This window comes from Triticum urartu, chromosome 2 (assembly GCF_003073215.2).
Source record: "Triticum urartu cultivar G1812 chromosome 2, Tu2.1, whole genome shotgun sequence".
NCBI lineage: Eukaryota > Viridiplantae > Streptophyta > Magnoliopsida > Poales > Poaceae > Triticum > Triticum urartu.
Window position 1 is genome coordinate 704,747,379 of NC_053023.1, and position 13,540 is coordinate 704,760,918.

At 48.0% G+C, this 13,540-nt stretch overlaps 1 protein-coding gene across 1 annotated transcript; it reads left to right on the plus strand.

Annotated features, from left to right (window-relative positions):
- The first annotated feature begins 12,076 nt into the window (after positions 1–12,076).
- Positions 12,077–13,280, plus strand: LOC125539918. The gene has a single exon (XM_048703452.1). It carries the CDS (start codon positions 12,193–12,195, stop codon positions 13,108–13,110), a length of 918 nt encoding a protein of 305 aa, XP_048559409.1. The 5' UTR covers positions 12,077–12,192; the 3' UTR covers positions 13,111–13,280.
- The last annotated feature ends 260 nt before the right edge of the window (positions 13,281–13,540 follow it).

The window sequence follows — 13,540 nt, forward strand, 5'->3', positions numbered from 1 at the left end:
CTTATGGGCAGCCCTATGCCTCATATATATAGGGAAGGGGAGGGGCTGCGCCCCCTCTAGGGTTCCCACCCCTAGGGGGGCGGCATCCCTAGATGGGGAGCAAGGGGGCGGCCAAGAGGGGATGGGAGAGGGAGGCGCACCAATATGGGCCCTAAGCCCCATATCCCATTAGGGTTTGCCCCCTCTCCATCTCTTAGGCGCATGGGCCTTAGTGGGGCTGGTGCCCTTGGCCCATGTAGGCCAAGGAACACTCCCTACAGCCCATGTGGCCCCCCCGGGGCTGGTGGCCCCACTTGGTGGACCCCCGGGACCCTCCCGGTGGTCCCGGTACGTTACCGATAAACCCCGAAACTCTTCCGGTGACCAAAACAGTACTTCCCATATATAAATCTTTACCTCCGGACCATTCCGGAACTCCTCGTGACGTCCGGGATCTCATCCGGGACTCCGAACAACATTCGGTAACCACATACAAGCTTCCTTTATAACCCTAGCGTCATCGAACCTTAAGTGTGTAGACCCTACGGGTTCGGGAGACATGCAGACATGACCGAGACGTTCTCCGGTCAATAACCAACAGCGGGATCTGGATACCCATGTTGGCTCCCACATGTTCCACGATGATCTCATCGGATGAACCACGATGTCAAGGACTTAATCAATCCCGTATTCAATTCCCTTTGTCTAGCGGTACGATACTTGCCCGAGATTCGATTGTCGGTATCCTGATACCTTGTTCAATCTCGTTACCGGCAAGTCTCTTTACTCGTTCCGTAACACATCATCCCGTGATCAACTCCTTGATCACATTGTGCACATTATGATGATGTCCTACCGAGTGGGCCCAGAGATACCTCTCCGTTTACACGGAGTGACAAATCCCAGTCTCGATTCGTGCCAACCCAAAGACACTTTTGGAGATACCTGTAGTGCACCTTTATAGTCACCCAGTTACGTTGTGACGTTTGATACACCCAAAGCACTCCTACGGTATCCGGGAGTTGCACAATCTCATGGTCTAAGGAAATGATACTTGACATTAGAAAAGCTTTAGCATACGAACTACACGATCTAGTGCTATGCTTAGGATTGGGTCTTGTCCATCACATCATTCTCCTAATGATGTGATCCCGTTATCAACGACATCCAATGTCCATGGTTAGGAAACCATAACCATCTATTGATCAACGAGCTAGTCAACTAGAGGCTCACTAGGGACATGGTGTTGTCTATGTATCCACACATGTATCTGAGTTTCCTATCAATACAATTATAGCATGGATAATAAACGATTATCATGAACAAGGAAATATAATAATAATCAATTTATTATTGCCTCTAGGGCATATTTCCAACACGTCGAGCACAACCACAACCCACTCATCATCTTCATCCACAAACCCTAGCCGCCGCCATTTTCACCTCCGCAACCATCTCCACCACCATAGCTCTCTCTCATCAAGTTCATACTTGTAATCGTGCATCGCACAAGGCATCTATTGTAAGACATATTGAAACCAATCAATCTCAAGATGTGTTCTTCAATGATTTATTCTTGCGATCTGATCTCCATGTGTGAGTAACCTAGTAAGGTATGGGGTGAGGCATGAGCCTTACAGCCCTAGGTATTTGGTGAAGGGATCAATGGAAGTCTTTGACACAAAGTCTTGTGTGTGTAAAATAAAATTGCATCGTGAAGTATCTCTTGTCTTGCCCGAATGTTCATCCCTGCAGGTACCTAGGATCATGGAGATCGAGCACCGGTGAGGCTAGGAGCGAGGGGACCGTGAAGTGTTATGCCGAACATCGGTGACAGTAAGGTTTAGTAGGGTAATGTGGATCATATCCTTGGGGATTCATGGGGTGTAGTCATTGAACACCCAAAGCTTTTGTCTGATATTATTATCTTAATTACCAGGGCAACCCCGTGAGACGGATAGGGCCTTCGGTAGGACAACTGATTCTTGATGCAGGACTCGTGCCGGTCAGGATGTTATTTGGACGCATCCCCCACTCCAAACGAAGCAAGCACCTCTTGATGGGTGTCTTCCCGAGCACCACCTAATTGTTGGAAATATGCCCTAGAGGCAATAATAAAATGATTATTATATTTCCTTGTTCATGATAATTGTCTATTATTCATGCTATAATTGTATTATCCGTAAATCGTAATACATGTGTGAATACATAGACCACAATGTGTCCCTAGTGAGCCTCTAGTTGACTAGCTCGTTGATCAACAGATAGTCATGGTTTCCTGGCTATGGACATGGGGATGTCATTGATAACGGGATCACATCATTAGGAGAATGATGTGGTGGACAAGACCCAAACCTAAGCATATCACAAAGATCGTGTAGTTCGTTTGCTGTAGCTTTTCTGGATGTCAAGTATCATTTCCTTAGACCATGAGATTGTGCAACTCCCGGATACCGTAGGAGTGCCTTGGGTGTGCCAAACGTCACAACGTAACTGGGTGACTGTAAAGGTACATTACAGGTATCTCCGAAAGTGTCTGTTGGGTTGGCACGAATCGAGACTGGGATTTGTCACTCCATATGATGGAGAGGTATCTCTGGGCCCACTCGGTAATGCATCATCATAATGAGCTCAATGTGATCAAGTGGTTGATCACAGGATCATGCATTACGGTATGAGTAAAGTGACTTGCCGGTAATGAGACTGAACAAGGTATTGGGATACCGACGATCGAGTCTCGGGCAAGTAATGTACCGATTGACAAAGGGAATTGAGTACGGGATTGATTAGGTCCTCGACATCGTGGTTCATCCGATGAGATCATCGAGGAGCATGTGGGAGCCAACATGGGTATCCAGATCCCGCTGTTGGTTATTGACCAGAGAGTCGTCTCGGTCATGTCTGCTTGTCTCCCGAACCCGTAGGGTCTACACACTTAAGGTTCGGTGACGCTAGGGTTGTATAGATATGAGTATGCAGTAATCCGAAAGTTGTTCGGAGTCCCGGATGAGATCCTGGACGTCACGAGGAGTTCCGGAATTGTCTAGAGGTGAAGAATTATATATAGGAAGTGTAGTTTCGGCCATCGGGAAAGTTTCGGGGTCACCGGTATTGTAGCGGGACCATAGGATGGGTCCCGGGGGTCCACCGGGTGGGGCCACCCATCTCGGAGGGCCCCATGGGCTGAAGTGGGGAGGGGAACCAGCCCATAGTGGGCTGGTGCGCCCCCCCTTGGGCCCCCCATGCGCCTAGGGTTGGGAACCCTAGGGGAGGGGGCGCCTCCACTTGCCTTGGGGGGTACTCCACCCCTTGGCCGCCGTCCCCTAGGAGATCCCATCTCCTAGGGCCGGCGCACCCCCGAGGGGGGCTATATAAAGGGGGGGGGGAGGGAGGGCAGCCACATCTCAAGTCTTGGCGCCTCCCTCTCCCCTGCTACACCTCTTCCTCTCGCAGAAGCTCGGCGAAGCCCTGCTACGATCACTGCTGCATCCACCACCACGCCGTCGTGCTGCTGGATCTTCATCAACCTCTCCTCCCCCTTTCTAGATCAAGAAGGAGGAGACGTCATCCGCTCCGTACGTGTGTTGAACGCGGAGGTGCCGTCCGTTCGGCACTTGGTCATCGGTGATTTGGATCACGACGAGTACGACTCCATCATCCCCGTTCTCTTGAACACTTCCGCTCGCGATCTACAAGGGTATGTAGATGCACTCTCTCTCGTTGCTAGTTGACTCCATAGATTGATCTTGGTGAAACGTAGGATTTTTTGTTTGTTTTCTGCAACGTTCCCCAACAGTGGTATCATGAGCTAGGTCTATGCGTAGTTACTATGCACGAGTAGAACACAAAGTAGTTGTGGGCGTCGATATTGTCAATTTGCTTGCCGTTACTAGTCTTATCTTGATTCGGCGGCATCGTGGGATGAAGCGGCCCGGACCAACCTTACACGCACGCTTACGTGAGACCGGTTCCACCGACTGACATGCACTAGTTGCATAAGGTGGCTGGTGGGTGTCTGTCTCTCCCACTTTAGTCGGATCGGATTCGATGAACAGGGTCCTTATGAAGGGTAAATAGAAATTGGCAATTCACGTTGTGGTTTTGGCGTAGGTAAGAAAACGTTCTTGCTAGAAACCTATAGGAGCCACGTAAAAACTTGCAACACCAATTAGAGGACGTCTAACTTGTTTTTGCAGCAAGTGTTTTGTGATGTGATATGGCCAAAGGTTGTGATGAATGATGAATGATATATGTGATGTATGAGATTGATCATGTTCTTGTAATAGGAATCACGACTTGCATGTCGATGAGTATGACAACCGGCAGGAGCCATAGGAGTTGTCTTTATTTATTTATGATCTGCGTGTCAACATAAACGTCATGTAATTACTTTACTTTATTGCTAAAGCGTTAGCCATAGTAGTAGAAGTAATAGATGACGAGACAACTTCAAGAAGACACGATGATGGAGATCATGATGATGGAGATCATGGTGTCATGCCGGTGACAAGATGATCATGGAGCCCCAAGATAGAGATCAAAGGAGCTATATGATATTGGCCATATCATGTCACTATTATTTGATTGCATGTGATGTTTATCATGTTTTTGCATCTTGTTTACTTAGAACGACGGTAGTAAATAAGATGATCCCTCATAATAATTTCAAGAAAGTGTTCCTCCTAACTGTGCGCCGTTGCGACAGTTCGTTGTTTCGAAGCACCACGTGATGATCGGGTGTGATAGACTCCAACGTTCACATACAACGGGTGTAAGACAGATTTACACACGCAATACACTTAGGTTGACTTGACGAGTCTAGCATGTACAGACATGGCCTCGGAACACAGAAGACCGAAAGGTCGAGCATGAGTTGTATAGAAGATACGATCAACATGAAGATGTTCACCGATGTTGACTAGTCCGTCTCACGTGATGATCGGACACGGCCTAGTCAACTCGGATCATGTTATACTTAGATGACTGGAGGGATGTCTATCTAAGTGGGAGTTCATTGAATAATTTGATTAGATGAACTTAATTATCATGAACTTAGTCTAAAATCTTTACAATATGTCTTGTAGATCAAATGGCCAACGTTGTCCTCAACTTCAACGCGTTCCTAGAGAAAACCAAGCTGAAAGACGATGGCAACAACTATACGGACTGGGTCCGGAACCTGAGGATCATCCTCATAGCTGCCAAGAAAGATTATGTCCTAGAAGCACCGCTAGGTGACGCACCCGTCCCATAGAACCAAGACGTTATGAACGCTTGGCAGACACGTGCTGATGATTACTCCCTCTTCAGTGCGGCATGCTTTACAGCTTAGAACCGAGGCTCCAAAAGCGTTTTGAGCGACACGGAGCATATGAGATGTTCGAAGAGCTGAAAATGGTTTTCCAAGCTCATGCCCGGGTCGAGAGATATGAAGTCTCCGACAAGTTCTTCAGCTGTAAGATGGAGGAAAATAGTTCTATCAGTGAGCACATACTCAAAATGTCTGGGTTGCATAACCGCTTGACTCAGCTGGGAGTTAATCTCCCGGATGACGCGGTCATTGACAGAATCCTTCAGTCGCTTCCACCAAGCTACAAGAGCTTTGTGATGAACTTCAATATGCAGGGGATGGAAAAGACCATTTCCGAAGTATTTGCAATGCTGAAATCAGCAGAGGTAGAAGTCAAAAAGGAACATCAAGTGTTGATGGTGAATAAAACCACTAAGTTCAAGAAAGGCAAGGGTAAGAAGAACTTCAAGAAGGACGGCAAGGGAGTTGCCAGGCCCGGTAAGCAAGCTGCCGGGAAGAAGCCAAAGAATGGACCCAAGCCCGAGACTGAGTGCTTTTATTGCAAGGGAAGTGGTCAGTGGAAGCGGAACGGCCCCAAATACTTAGCGAACAAGAAGGCCGGCATCACAAAAGGTATATGTGATATACATGTAATTGATGTGTACCTTACCAGTACTCGTAGTAGCTCCTGGGTATTTGATACCGGTGCGGTTTCTCACATTTGTAACTCAAAGCAGGAGCTGCGGAATAAGCAGAGACTGGCGAAGGACGAGGTGACGATGCGCGTCGGGAATGGTTCCAAGGTCGATGTGATCGCCGTCGGCATGCTACCTCTACATTTACCTACGGGATTAGTTTTAAATCTCAATAATTGTTATTTAGTGCCAGCTTTGAGCATGAACATTGTATCAGGATCTTGTTTAATACGAGATGGCTACTCATTTAAATCCAAGAATAATGGTTGTTCTATTTATATGAGAGATATGTTTTATGGTCATGCTCCGATGGTGAATGGTTTATTCTTAATGAATCTCGAGCGTAATGCTACACATATTCATAGTGTGAATACCAAAAGATGTAAGATTGATAATGATAGTCCCACATACTTGTGGCACTGCCGCCTTGGTCACATAGGTGTCAAACGCATGAAGAAGCTCCATGCAGATGAACTTTTAGAGTCTCTTGATTACGAATCATTTGACACGTGCGAACCATGCCTCATGGGTAAAATGACCAAGACTCCATTCTCAGGAACAATGGAGCGAGCAACCAACTTATTGGAAATCATACATACTGATGTGTGCGGTCCAATGAGTGTTGAGGCTCGCGGTGGCTATCGTTATGTTCTCACCCTCACTGATGACTTGAGTAGATATGGGTATGTCTACTTAATGAAACACAAGTCTGAGACCTTTGAAAAGTTCAAGGAATTTCAAAGTGAGGTTGAGAATCAACGTGACAGGAAAATCAAGTTCTTGCGATCAGATCGTGGGGGAGAATACTTGAGTCACGAATTTGGCACACACTTACGAAAATGTGGAATAGTTTCACAACTCACGCCTCCTGGAACACCTCAGCGTAATGGTGTGTCCGAACGTCGTAATCGCACTCTATTAGATATGGTGCGATCTATGATGTCTCTTACCGATTTACCGCTATCATTTTGGGGCTATGCTTTAGAGACTGCCGCATTCACTTTAAATAGGGCTCCGTCGAAATCCGTTGAGACGACACCGTATGAATTATGGTTTGGGAAGAAACCTAAGCTGTCGTTTCTAAAAGTTTGGGGATGCGATGCTTATTTCAAGAAACTTCAACCTGAAAAGCTCGAACCCAAGTCGGAAAAATGCGTCGGATACCCTAAAGAAACTGTTGGGTATACCTTCTACCTCAGATCCGAAGGCAAGATCTTTGTTGCCAAGAATGGGTCCTTTCTAGAGAAGGAGTTTCTCTCGAAGGAAATAAGTGGGAGGAAGGTAGAACTTGATGAAGTATTACCTCTTGAACCGGTAAGTGACGCAGCTCAAGAAAATGTTCCTGAGATGCCTGCACCGACTAGAGAGGAAGTTGATGATGATGATCATGAAACTTCAGATCAAGTTGCTACTGAACTTCGTAGGTCCACAAGGACACGTTCCGCACCAGAGTGGTACGGCAACCCTGTCTTGGAAATCATGTTGTTAGACAACGGTGAACCTTCGAACTATGAAGAAGCGATGGCGGGCCCGGATTCCGACAAATGGCTGGAAGCCATGAAATCCGAGATAGGATCCATGTATGAAAACGAAGTATGGACTTTGACTGACTTGCCCGTTGATCGGCGAGCCATAGAAAATAAATGGATCTTTAAGAAGAAGACAGACGCGGATGGTAATGTGACCATCTATAAAGCTCGGCTTGTCACTAAGGGTTATCGCCAAGTTCAAGGGGTTGACTACGATGAGACTTTCTCACCCGTAGCGAAGCTGAAGTCCGTCCGAATCATGTTAGCAATTGCCGCATTCTATGATTATGAGATATGGCAAATGGACGTCAAAACGGCATTCCTTAATGCTTTCCTTAAGGAGGAATTGTATATGATGCAGCCAGAAGGTTTTGTCGATCCTAAGAATGCTGACAAGGTGTGCAAGCTCCAACGCTCGATTTATGGGCTGGTGCAAGCATCTCGGAGTTGGAACATTCGCTTTGATGAGATGATCAAAGCGTTTGGGTTTATGCAGACTTATAGAGAAGCCTGCATTTACAAGAAAGTGAGTGGGAGCTCTGTAGCATTTCTCATATTGTATGTGGATGACATACTGTTGATGGGAAATGATATAGAATTCTTGGAAAGCATAAAGGCCTATTTGAACAAGTGTTTTTCAATGAAGGACCTTGGAGAAGCTGCTTATATATTAGGCATCAAGATCTATAGAGATAGATCGAGACGCCTCATTGGTCTTTCACAGAGTACGTACCTTGACAAGATTTTGAAGAAGTTCAAAATGGACCAGTCAAAGAAAGGGTTCTTGCCTGTATTGCAAGGTACGAGATTGAGCTTGGCTCAATGCCCGACCACGGCAGAAGATAGAGAAAAGATGAGTGGCATCCCCTATGCCTCGGCCATAGGGTCTATCATGTATGCTATGCTATGTACCAGACCTGATGTAAACCTTGCCGTGAGTTTGGTAGGAAGGTACCAAAGTAATCCCGGCATGGAACACTGGACAGCGGTCAAAAATATCCTGAAGTACCTGAAAAGGACTAAGGAAATGTTTCTCGTTTATGGAGGTGACGAAGAGCTCATCGTAAAGGGTTACGTCGATGCTAGCTTTGACACAGATCTGGATGACTCTAAGTCACAAACCGGATACGTGTATATTTTGAATGGTGGGGCAGTAAGCTGGTGCAGTTACAAGCAAAGCGTTGTGGCGGGATCTACATGTGAAGCGGAGTACATGGCAGCCTCGGAGGCAGCACATGAAGCAGTCTGGGTGAAGGAGTTCATTACCGACCTAGGAGTCATACCCAATGCGTCGGGCCCAATGACTCTCTTCTGTGACAACACTGGAGCTATTGCACTTGCCAAGGAGCCCAAGTTTCACAGGAAGACCAGGCATATCAAGCGTCGCTTCAACTCCATTCGTGAAAGTGTTCAAAATGGAGACATAGAGATTTGTAAAGTACATACGGACCTGAATGTAGCAGATCCTTTGACTAAACCTCTCCCTAGAGCAAAACATGATCAACACCAGAATTCCATGGGTGTTCGATTCATCACAATGTAACTAGATGATTGACTCTAGTGCAAGTGGGAGACTGTTGGAAATATGCCCTAGAGGCAATAATAAAATGATTATTATATTTCCTTGTTCATGATAATTGTATATTATTCATGCTATAATTGTATTATCCGGAAATCGTAATACATGTGTGAATACATAGACCACAATGTGTCCCTAGTGAGCCTCTAGTTGACTAGCTCGTTGATCAACAGATAGTCATGGTTTCCTGGCTATGGACATGGGGATGTCATTGATAACGGGATCACATCATTAGGAGAATGATGTGATGGACAAGACCCAAACCTAAGCATAGCACAAAGATCGTGTAGTTCGTTTGCTGTAGCTTTTCTGGATGTCAAGTATCATTTCCTTAGACCATGAGATTGTGCAACTCCCGGATACCGTAGGAGTGCTTTGGGTGTGCCAAACGTCACAACGTAACTGGGTGACTATAAAGGTACATTACAGGTATCTCTGAAAGTGTCTGTTGGGTTGGCACGAATCGAGACTGGGATTTGTCACTCCGTATGACAGAGAGGTATCTCTGGGCCCACTCGGTAATGCATCATCATAATGAGCTCAATGTGATCAAGTGGTTGATCACAGGATCATGCATTACGGTACGAGTAAAGTGACTTGCCGGTAACGAGACTGAACAAGGTATTGGGATACCGACGATCGAGTCTCGGGTAAGTAATGTACCGATTGACAAAGGGAATTGAGTACGGGATTGATTAGGTCCTCGATCGTTTAGTATGTTGCTATTGCTTTCTTCATGACTTATACATGTTCCTATGACTATGAGATTATGCAACTCCCGTTTGCCGGAGGAACACTTTGTGTGCTACCAAACGTCACAACGTAACTGGGTGATTATAAAGGAGCTCTACAGGTGTCTCCAACGGTAGATGTTGGGTTGGCGTATTTCGAGAATAGGATTTGTCACTCCGATTATCGGAGAGGTATCTCTGGGCCCTCTCGGTAATGCACATCACATAAGCCTTGCAAGCATTGCAACTAATGAGTTAGTTGCGGGATGATGTATTACGGAACGAGTAAAGAGACTTGCCGGTAACGAGATTGAACTAGGTATTGGATACCGACGATCGAATCTCGGGCAAGTAACATACCGATGACAAAGGGAACAACGTATGTTGTTATGCGGTCTGACCGATAAAAGATCTTCGTAGAATATGTAGGAGCCAATATGGGCATCCAGGTCCCGCTATTGGTTATTGACCGGAGATGTGTCTCAGTCATGTCTGCATTATTCTCGAACCGTAGGGTCCGCACGCTTAACGTTACGATGACAGTTATTATGAGTTTATGCATTTTGATGTACCGAAGTTAGTTCGGAGTCCCGGATGTGATCACGGACATGACGAGGAGTCTCAGAATGGTCGAGACATAAAGATTGATATATTGGAAGCCTATGTTTGGATATCAGAAGTGTTCCGGGTGAAATCGGAATTTTACCGGAGTACCGGGAGGTTACCGGAACCCCCCGGGAGCTATATGGGCCTTAGTGGGCTTTAGTGGAAAGGAGAAAGGGGCAGCCCAAGGTGGGCCGCGCGCCTCCCCCCTCCCCTAGTCCTATTAGGACAAGGAGAGGTGGCCGGCCTCCTCTCTCTCTTCGCCCCCCCCCCCCCCCGAGGAATCCTATTCCAACTAGGATTTGGGGGGAATCCTACTCCCAGAGGGAGTAGGACTCCCTTGGCGCGCCCTCCTTGGCCGGCCGCCCCCTCCCCCTTGGCTCCTTTATATACGGAGGCAGGGGGGCACCCTAGGACACACAAGTTGATCATTGAGATCGTTCCTTAGCCGTATGCGGTGCCCCCTGCCACCATATTCCACCTCGATTATATTATAGCAGTGCTTAGGCGAAGCCCTGCGACGGTAGAACATCAAGATCGTCACCACGCCGTCGTGCTGACGGAACTCCTCCCCGACGCTTTGCTGGATCGGAGCCCGGGGATCGTCATCGAGCTGTACGTGTGCTAAGAACTCGGAGGTGCCGGAGTAACGATGCTTGGATCGGTCGGATCGGGAAGACGTACGACTACTTCCTCTATGTTGTGTCAACGCTTCCGCAGTCGGTCTGCGTAGGTACGTAGACAACACTCTCCCCTCTCGTTGCTGTGCATCACCATGATCTTGCGTGTGCGTAGGAATTTTTTTGAAATTACTACGTTTCCCAACAGCATGTTGAAAGGACCACCACCAAGAAGGTGAATGCTATAGAAGAAAATAGCCCGGAGTTGACAACCAAGCTAGAAGAACTTATCTCTTTGATGAAAGGTAAAGAAGAGGTAAATGTCAAGGTAAAGAGGTAGTAGTCGGCGTTGATGTTGTTCCACGAGCTTAGTGCGCCTTATGTTAGGCCCAGTTCTTCTTCAGTTAGCTATTCATCATCCGACAAACATCGTAGCCGCTAGATCAAGTATTGACGCCCTAGATGAAGCTTGCGAACCGGTACTTCCGACGTTGAAGAGAGAAAGCAGCCGCCACACGATCTTCATCCGACGGCCGTCATTCAACCACTAGGCTGGCGCCCCTTTTTCACTTTTTATTCTACTTGCTATTATTTTCCTTTCACCTTCAGACATCCATGGCTATATATAAAGCAGAGAGTGACTCTTGCCTGAGAGCAGTAATCGGGTTGTAACCCTAGCCGCCACAAGAGTGGTTGGTCTACTTTGACGCGAATTGTGGCGATGACCAAGGCCTGATTCCCACCTACGTGGCTCCCACGAGCGATAGGGGGAAACCCTAGCCGTCGCCGCACCAAGCTTCCACTCCTCGCGGCCGCCAGAGCTCACTGTCCGTGTGCAGAGTAGTATTACTATTTTCACTGGACCTGGTTGCTAACTAGTTAGACTAACAGTTGTGTTCTGTATAGCAAACACCAATAATTGGTAAGCTGTACAAGTGGTTTCTGCAATTTCCTCCACCGGCGGGCGGGTCGTACTTTGATTCTTTTGGTTTTTCCAAGTCGTCCCTTGGCGACAAAGACGTGCCGTTCCTTTTTCAACTCTTCCTCGGTTGACCGGTGAGCATCAGCCATCCCATCCTCTCCCCCAACGTACAAATCTCCTCGGCAGCGTCAGGCAGTTCATCCTCAATCTTCAGTTCTTCAAAGCACCTTACCAAAACGGAACCATGGCTGCCAAACCCACATCATGCTTTACTTTCCTAAAGGAAGCGCTGATCCTCCCCACGTTAAACCCCAAGCTCTTCACGCCCTTGCTCCTCCTCTTTGCCGCCGCCGCCTTCCTTGACCACATAGTCAATTTCCTGTTCGTCCAGCCTCTCGCCGACGTCGTGGCCAGCCATGCCACCGAGCTCAACAACACCGACTTCTCGAGCGCCAAATACGCCAAGCTCATGGAGATGGAGGGGCCAAAGCAAGACGGTACGAGGCTCATACTCATCGGCGTCTCCGAGGTGATCGTCGCCCTGGCCGTCGGCTTCGTCAAGAGGACCCTCTTCCTCTTCGCGGCCTCCACGACCTACTCCGGCGACCGCTACTCGCTAGCCGAGCTCCTGCGCGAGCTCGTCAAGGGGAGGATCAGCCTGAAGGGCGCTTCCATCACCATCGCCGTCGTCGACGCGCTTGACTTCGCGTCGGCGGTCCTGGCCGCGCTGATTCCCGCTCCCGACCTGATGGGCGGGCTCTCAGGGGTGCTCTCCGTCCAGGGCCTCGTCTACCTCATCGCGCTCCTCACCTCCCTCTACTTCACCGCCGTGGCGTTGGTGGGCGTCGCCGCGTCGGTGGTCGACAGGAGGTGCCGCGGCGTGGGGGCGCTCCGGCAGGCGTGGCGTCTCGTGACGCTGGTGAGGAGAAAGGAGGGTCTCCTCTTGGTGCTCGTGGCGCACTTCGTGCCGACCGTCGTGGCTCCGCTGTACCGGGTTGCTCTTGTGTATGCGAAGAGGAGCATGGCGGTGTCCTTGTGCTTGCTGGCTGTGCATGCTTTTCTGTCATGTGCGCTGCAGCTCCTCTCTCTGATGGCAGCAACGGTTTACTACTACCAAGCCATGCAGAGCAAGGAGGTGATCGATGCCTTGCGGTTATGCTAAGAGCACACATTCCTTTCGGGGAAGGAAATGTCTCCTTCATCCAAAAGTGATTATAATGCCATAGAGGGATGCTTTGATTTCTTCGTGCGACAATGTATACAAGTCGTTGTTAAAAAATTGTACACAAGTCAGTTGTACGTGATTTGCACGTCAATATTCTTTTGGGAAAACATCTGATCTATTCATCTTCAATCAGGGCAGTATAACGAACACCAGAAATAATAAAAATTACATCTAGCTTTGTAAACCACCTAGCGACGACTACAAGCACTGAAGTGAGCCGAAGGCACGCCGACGTCATCGCCCCTCCCCCGTCAGAGCCGGCAAAACTTGTTGTAGTAGACAATCAGGAAGTCGTGGTGCTAAGACCCAATAGGACTAACGCATCATAACAGCAACCACCGCCGTAAAAGAGTAGTATAGATCAAAA